The sequence below is a fragment of the Dipodomys ordii genome, unplaced genomic scaffold, assembly GCF_000151885.1.
Source record: "Dipodomys ordii isolate 6190 unplaced genomic scaffold, Dord_2.0 Scaffold68, whole genome shotgun sequence".
NCBI classification, from domain to species: domain Eukaryota; kingdom Metazoa; phylum Chordata; class Mammalia; order Rodentia; family Heteromyidae; genus Dipodomys; species Dipodomys ordii.
The window spans coordinates 5846610-5855024 of NW_012267284.1; the positions used below are offsets into that span (position 1 = coordinate 5846610).

General features: G+C 47.6%; 1 protein-coding gene across 1 annotated transcript in view; it reads left to right on the forward strand.

Moving 5' to 3' along the window:
- Nucleotides 1–5776: 5776 nt before the first annotated feature.
- Nucleotides 5777–8415, forward strand: part of Lmtk2 (lemur tyrosine kinase 2) — a 114375-nt gene continuing 111736 nt past the window's right edge. Inside the window, exon 1 of the mRNA XM_013023402.1 lies at nucleotides 5777–5864. Within this exon, the coding sequence (XP_012878856.1) occupies nucleotides 5777–5864 (88 nt within the window). The remainder of the gene's footprint in view (nucleotides 5865–8415) is intronic.

Below are 8415 nucleotides of genomic sequence, written 5' to 3' on the forward strand. Positions count from 1 at the left end.
AAAAAAAAAAAAAAAAAAAAGCTATGTCTGATATATCAAAAGGGATCTGTAAGTTACTGTTAAATAAAACTTACCCCCAAAGTGGTTCATAATATGGCTTTTGTGTGTGTGAGTACTGAGGCTTGATCTTGAAGCCTAGGTGCTGTTCCTGAGTTATTGTTGTTGTTTTTACTAAGGCCTCGCTCTTTAACACTTGAGCCACAGCTTCACTTCCAGCTTTTGGGTGGTTAACTGGAGATAAAAGTCTCATGGACTTTTGTGCCCAGGCTGTCTTTGAAATACAATCCACAGATCTCAGCCTCCTGATTAGCTGGGATTAGTCCTACTATACTTTGAATAAATTATCTTATGGATAGTATCATTTATTGCAGTATAAATTTATGAATGTATATTGAAAGTGTTAATTTGTTGGACATATACCTTATCAGGCTGGGTTCCCCTCCATCCCCTCTTTGAAGGAGGTATTTCAGAGCTCTGAAAGGCACTTGATGTACAGAGCCCCAAGTCAGACAAGTTTAGACAGGATGGAAAGGCCATCTAAGGTGAGGAGAACCAGTACCTCATGGAGACAAAGTCCGTTATCTTTTATTGTCCAGAAATGACTGGCAGAGAGCTAGGGAGAGTCAGATGACTTTTAACATTTATGTCTCCTTATTTGCCTAAGGTTGGGTTAAAGTAACAGGACCACAGAAAGAGTCAAGTCAAGCCACAAGGGTTGCCATGACAAGATCCCTGGTGTGCTGGCAAATGGCAAATAAGGGTCTTTAGGGTGGGAGGGTCCTGCTTAGAGGTGCTTGCCAATTTCCGTGGTGTAAAGACACACCAGGGCTCTTTTTTTTCAAGACATATTATCCTGGCCCTGAGTTGGAAAGATGTATACTATTATAATTCCTACCTCACACAAATTTTAAATGCAAATAACCACAAGAGTATAGATAAGTAAGTAAAATATAGTAAAAAAAAAATGAGGAATCAATGACTTTTTTCCCCGTGCTTGGTGCCTGTTTTTCGAATTGTAACTTTATTGAGACATAATATAGCAAATGTAGTACTCAAGGCCTCATACTTACTAGGCAAGCACTCAACCAGTTCCTCTTTGCATTGGGCTTGTTTTCTTTTTCTTTTTTGGTTCCGGTCGTGGGGCCTAAACTCGGGGCCTGGGCGCTGTCCCTCAGCTCTTCAGCTCAAGGCTAGTGCTCTACCACTTGAGCCACAGTGACGCTTCCGGCTTTTTTCTTTTTGCTTATGTGGTGCTGAGGAATCGAACCCATGCAAGGCAAGCGCTCTACCACTGAGCCACCTTCCCAGCCCTGTTTTCTTTTTCTTGTGTGCTAGTCCTGGGGCTTGAACTCAGGGCCTGGGCACTGTCCCTGAGATTTTTTTGCTCAAGACTAGAGCTTTTGCTGGTTGATTGGAGATAAAAATCCAAAGGTCCAAAGGTCTTTTCTGCCCCAGCTGGCTTTGAATCTCAATCCTCAGATCTCAGCCTTCTGAGTAGTGAGTGTAAGGGTTGCTGAAAGGAAACCACCATGCAGTTTAGGCAGAAGAGAGTTTACTAGGAAAAAGAAAAAAAAAACAAACAAACTTTCAGGGCCCACATCAGATGTAGTTGTGCAAAGGAAGAAGAAGAGGGAACTTATGGTTGAGAGATTACATAGGGAAAGGTGTGGAGGTGTGACCACAGCAGAACCTAGGGAATCTCTCACTGTCTGAAGGAAGTATGACTAAGGTGGTTCAGGAAGTGACCTCAGAGCTTGGGATCCTTTGCTGATTCCCAGTCAGGTGATTGACAATCAGGTGATTGAAAAGTTACAAGTGATTGTGGGTTTGGGGAAGGTGATTTCTGGTAAGGCTATCTGCTGTCCTTTACCAGGGGTGGGGGAAGAGGGCTACTCTCCTGGGCAGACATAACTGAGGATTATAGGCACGAGCCACTGGTGCCCTATTTCTGAAAAGAAGCACGATGAAGCTTTGATGTGGACTGTGTCAGAGCCATAAATAAATTTGGGAAGTGTTGCCTTAAGTCTTCTAATCCATGAACATGGGATGCCTTTCATTTACTGAAGTCTTTCCTATCTTCCAACTAACTTTTAGTTCTTTTTTTTTTTTGTGCCAATCCAGGGGCTTGAACTCAGGGGCCTGGGTACTGACCCTGAGCCTCTCTGTGCTCAAAACTAGCACTCTACCACTTGAACCACACACCACTTCTGGGTTTTCTGTTTAGGTGGTACTGAGGAATCGAACCCAGGGCTTCCTACATGCTAGACAATCACTCTACCATTAAGCCACATTCCCAGACCTAACTTTTAGTGCTTGAAACATATTTATAACAAGGATTCAAAGTCTTTGTCCACTATGTCTTTGTAGTTTTTATTGACTGATTTTTTTTCCTCCTGTACACAGACACATATTTTCCTGTTTGTATGTTTTGTAATGGTTTTAAAAAACTAGATTTGTGTGTGTGTGTGTGTGTGTGTGTGTGTGTGTGTGTGTGTGTGTGTGTGTTGGTAGTGAGGCTTGAACTCAGGTCCTATGTACTATCCTTTAGCTTTCTGGCTCAAGGTTAGTGCTCTACCACTTGAGACACACTCTACCTCTAGCTTTTCAGTGAATAATTGCAAATAAAGAGTCCCATGGACTTTTCTGCCTAGGCTGGCTTCAAACTGAAATCCTCAGATCTCTTGTCTCTTGAGTATCTAGAATTATAGGTATTAGCCATTGGTGCCCAGCTACAAAACTGAGTATTTTAAATAATGTAATCAGAAATCTCCTTTCCCTTTCTGCTTAGGTTATTTGGGGGGGGGATGTGAAGGGTCTCTTGTTTATACCTGAACTGAGATCCTATTTGCATTTGCCGTTCAGGTGGGATAACAGACATGCACCACCATGCCTGACCTTTTATTGGTTGAGATGAGGGAGAAGGAGGTATCATTAACTTTTGATTTGCCTGGCCTCAAACCATAATCCTCCCAATTTCTACCCTCTGTAGAGCTAGGTTTACAAGTGTAAGCCCTACATCTCTCTTTATAAAATTTAATTTTAGTAATGTTTGTGTTTAACAAAACTGGCATGCAAAATCCCTAGAGTTCATACTTGGCTTTCCAGCCTGCTCTACCACCTCATCAACAGGACCCTCCTAGAAGCCCCCATTGGATTCAACTGAGCTTGGAAAATGTCTAGTGTATCTATTGGAGAGAGCAGGGAAGATCTCCTCATACTAAGCTAATTATATCCTTCATTCAGCACGCAGACCTGAGCCAGAGCTGGCTGGCAGGACATATATCGCCCCTAGGGTCTTCCTTGTGATGGTTTGGCTGGAAGGGAGGAAAATTTGGAAAAGACCATACACAATGCCAAGAGCTAAAGACACATTGAAACATGCATAGTTTGTAATCTCAGAGATCCAATCCCAAATGGTGCTAAAGGCTCTTGCGAGTCCTCTGAGCCTTCACAAAGCCAAGAGGTGTTTTGTTTGTTTTTATTTTTTAAAAAATCTCTAATTAGAAGTCTTCTAAGGAAGAGCTTGGCCAAAAGTAGGCCTGGTAAAGGGGGGGTGGGGTTGCTAAGATTTCCATTAGTCACTTTCTGAGGAATGTGTACTTTCAACCCTCTTCTATGCACCTGGCAAAAGCTGTGTGTGTGTGTGTGTGTGTGTGTGTGTGTGTGTGTGTGTATGTGTGTAAAACTTTGGTGCTTTCTCAAATAATAACAAAACCTGCTTTGTGTTGTACAATGACGTGTTGTTGTGGTGTGTTCTGATTATGATTAACTCCCAGAAAGCTTATGAGGCAGGTTCTTCTCTGGGCTGATCTCAGTTCAGGTCAAGTCTGAGTGTTCTCGCCCTTCCTTGAACACAAGCTCTGAGCTTCCTGATAGAAGCAGGAGCACAAACAGGGCAACTGTAGCTCCTTACTAGACTTTTGCTTTCCTTTCTTATTGAGATGGGCCAAACGTGAAGGATGTTTTCTTTAAGTGTCAAAAGCTGTTCGTACGTGTTTGAAAGCTTGAATCAATCATACAACAAACGTTCCCTAGCTTGTCTGTGTGTTCTCAGCTGGATCACTGGATTTGTTTTTTGGGTTTTTTTTTGGGGGGGGGAAGATTAGAGAATTGGGGAGGCTCTACTGTTGTCACATAAGGAAAATTCCATCTAACGGAAAATCTGGGTAGTGGGGAGCCAATGGCTCAAAACTTTAATCCTAGATACTCAGGAGGCTAAGATCTGAGGATTGGAGTTCAAAGCCAACCTGAGCAGGGAAGTCCTTGTGAGAGTCTGATCTCCAAGTTGAAGCTGTGTGTCAAGTGGTAGATCTCTTGTCTTGAGCAATAAAAGCTAAGGGGTAGCACCTACGTCCTGAGTTCAAGCCCCCCAAACAGCAGTACAGGGAAAGAAAAGCTGGGTATTTCCCCAAGTTCCATCTTACCTGGTTGCTATTCCTCCCTTGAGCCCAAAGCCCAGACCTGGTAACTTTCCTTTAGACAACACCCAATCCAAGTCCGGCCCTGTGAAAGCTCTGGGGAATCCCAAGGGAAGCAGTTACTGGTCCTCAAGGATCTTCCAGTCCCCATCACATGGCACCTGGGATCACAGTAGGTCTAGGTCCAGGGTGGGGCGCTAGATGAGAGTCCTGGTCCTGGCCATGGATGAAGAACTTTCCTTGGTGAAGTCATATTTCAGATGTGTCTTGACAGATAAAAAGAAGAGTGTGCCAGTTGGACAAGAGAGGACTGGAAGGGCTGTCTGGCAGAGAGACCAGCTTGAGCTAAGGAGCTGAGTCACTGGGTGAAGAGGGAAGAGGCATTTTGTTCTTGAGTTGAAATTAAAAAAAAAAAAAAACCAAACCCAAGGCTCTTTGAAGGCTGAAAAGAATAGGTAGGTCAGTCAGCCTAAGTAGAGGAGAATCCAATTCAATTTTTGTCCGTTTAAATCAGAAGAGACCCAGGTGCTAGTGGCTCATGCCTATAATCCTAGCTACTCAAGAGGCTGAGATTTGAAAATCACGGTTGGAAGAAAGCCGGGGCAAAAAAAAAAGTCCATGAGACTCTTGTCTCCAATTAATCACCAAAAAAGTCAGATGTGGAACTGTGTGGCTCAAGTGGTAGAGCACCCAGACCCTGAGTTCAAGCTCTAGGACTGGTGTGCAGGCGCGCTCATGCGCACACACACACGCGCACACGCGAAAAGTCAGAAGAGACAACAAGCCTACTTCTTGGTGGCATAAAAGCCTGAGAAAGATCAGGTTAAATTACGGGCGATCTTTCTATCTCCCTGTATTTAAAAATGTTAAAGAATGGTCTTACCCGCTGCCCACGCACTCCTCCGTCTGCAGGGGGCGCACCCTGCAGCCACCTCGCCTCCTCCTCAGGCGAGGGGCGGGGCCGCCAGGTCCGCTGTGGAATGACGGTTGGACAGTCTCTCTGTCTATCATAGCGTCCCGCCTTCGTGCTACGTCACGTGACGCGGCCCATCATGGCGGCGGGAGCGCGGCTGCCCGGGCCCGCGGCTCCGCAGCTTTGCTGCCGTTGCTGCTGTTGAGAAGCGGAGGCGACAGCGGCGGCGCGGGCGCGCGGGCGGGCGGGCGGGAAGGATGATGAGGTTTCTGTGGCCGGAGCGGTGGCTGCGGTTTGGCCGAAGGAGCCGCGCTGAGGTTTGGCTGAAGCCCCGAGTGTCTCGGAGCAGTCCCTGAGGCAGCGGACGGACCGACTGGCGGACGGACGGACCCCCGGAGGGCGACCCGAGAGACGGCCTCGCGGGGGCCGCGCCGCGCCAGGCGACATGCCGGGACCGCCGGCGTCGCTGCTGCTGCTGCTGCTCCTGGCCGGGGGTCGGGCCGGGGCCGCGCCACTTCCGCAAACAGGTGCAGGTGAGCGGCGGGGACGGGGCTGCGGAGATGGGGCTGCGGGGACCGGGTTGAGGCGGGGACGGGGCTGCGGGGGACCGGGTTGAGGCGGGGACGGGGCTGCGGGGGACCGGGTTGAGGTGGGGACGGGGCCGTGGGAGACTGGGCCGAGGCGGGAACGGGGGTTGCGGGGACTGGGCTGCTGGGACCCGGGCCGAGGCGGCGACAGGGTTTGCGGGGTCCGGGCTGAGTTGAGGACGGGGCTGCGGGGACGGAGCCGAGGCGGGGACAGGGCCGCGGGGACAGGGCTGAGGCGAGACGGGGCTGCGTGTGCCGCGCTGAGGCAGGGACCGGGTTGCGGGGACTGGGCTGAGGAAGGGACCAGGCCGCGGGGACAGGGCTGAAGCAGGGACCCGGCTGCGGGGACGGGGCTGAAGCAGGGACCCGGCTGTGGGGACGGGGCTGCGGGGACAGGACTGAGGCAGAGACCGGCTTCGAGGACAGGGCTGAGACGGAGACCGGCTGATGGCGGGGACGGGGCTGCCGGGCTGCTGCGGCGGGGATGGCAGCGGGGCGGGAGACCGGCCGTGTATGGTGTCCTCGGCTTGGAGCGATCTGAGGGCCTGAGAGGAAGCGAGCGAGCGAGCGAGCGGTCGGGAAGATTCCTGCCGCAGGGGCGTGGGATGGGGGCGGGGGCGCGGCGAGGCCGCGGGGGTTGGAGGGAGCGCAGCCGACGAGGTGGCAGTGACCAACACCCCCCTCTCGTCGCCAGAGGCTGAATCACCTACCGACCTCTGGACCTGTTGCCTGAGGGTCCCCGGCCAATCTCCTCGTGGTGCCTGTGCTTTCACACTGTAGATGTCACCTGCTTCTTGTGCATTTCTCACATCGTAGAATAAGGACTTGTTTCTTAGGGTCTCAAACACACTTCAACGCAGATGACTTTGGGGAGCTGTGCAATTTTCCTGCTTTCCATGCTACTTTCTCTGAAGTTGTAAATTGGTGTTTTAAATTATTTTTTTTAGATGCTATATACTTTTTATTTGGAATGAATCTTTCGGAATGAGAAGGGAACAACTATAAATATTTCTGATTTAGGAAGCCAGGGATGCTCTGAGTAACTATTGACAAACTGGCCTAAGGAGCTTCTATTTAGTGACTGTTAGTGTGTGACTGAATGAATGAATTCTTTACTTTTTTCTTCCTTTCATTTCCCACCATCCACTTCTGACATTTTTTCCGTATCATTCTTATTTGGGATTTATTGTTCCTAAATAAAAGTTCAGCATCAGGAAACATCTCAAGTTGGGTTCTTTAAAAAAAAAACAAAAAAATTATACCAATTGGCCATTATTATCTGATGGTTATCTTCGAAAAGGGGAGAGATTGAAATTGTGTAAGTTACAAGAACTTTAGAGTTGGGAGAAACTTTAAGAAGGCTAAACCCAATTTTTCTTTCTCCTCTTGTGTGTCCATGCTGGTACTGAGACATGGACTCAAGGCCTAGGTATGACATGTTTCTTAACTTGTTCCTTAAAAGCTTGTGCTCTACCACTTGAGCCACACATAGCTGCCTGCTTTTTTGTTGGTTAGAGAGAAGAGTCTTAAATGGACTTTCCTGCCTGGGCTGGTTTTAAACTTAATTCTCAGATCGCAGCTTCCTAAAGTAGCCTGGATTACAGGTGTGAGCAACTGGAAACCCAGTTTCTTCATCTTGGAATTGAAGATATTGGGACATTGGAACTTAAATGATTTACCTATGGTAATAAAGCAAATACCTTTTTTGAAACCCAAACCCAGGTCTTATTCTCCTTTATGTTATTGTCCCAGTTTGCCTCTCTTCTCATAACTTAATGGAATAGTCTTGAGGTCAAGAGTGATTGTAGAATAATTGGAAGCATTGCCTCCCACACCCTCCCACATTTTTGAAACAGATCTGCAGTGATGGCTAGGTGGAATGACTTCCAGAACACCACCAGATTATGCCATTGACTGCGTCCTGGTTGAGTGTTCAGTGTTATCTTTGTGCCTTAGAATGTAGCACAGAATTCCCACCACTATCTTAGGTGGCAATTTGTTAGGTGAATTCTATGTTCTGATGGAGTAAATAAAGGTAATTGAGTGGTGTCAGAAGTTTATGGGCAGCTCAGGAGGTGTCAGAGAAAGTACCTGGAAAGTTATAGAAAATTAGATGGAAAAGTAGTGATGTTGCTAATTAAGGATATTAATAATGAACTTGTAAATTTGCACTAGAATAGGATGATAAAGAGTATTTATGTAAAGGGATTTCATGAAGCTTGAAGAAGCTGAGCATCAGTGCCTTTGGCTCATGCCTGTAATCCTCCCTCCTCAGTAAGTAGACTGAGACCTGGAGGATCTTGGTTTGAAGCCAGTCCATGCAGAAAAGTCTTGGAGACTCCACCTCCACAGTAACTAGCAAATAGCTGGATTGGAGGTGTGGCTGAAATAGTAGAGCATATGCCTTGCATGCCTGAGGCCCTGGGTTCGATTCCTCAGCACCACATAAGCAAAAAGAAAAAAGCCAGAAGTGGCGCTGTGGCTCAAGTGGTAGAGC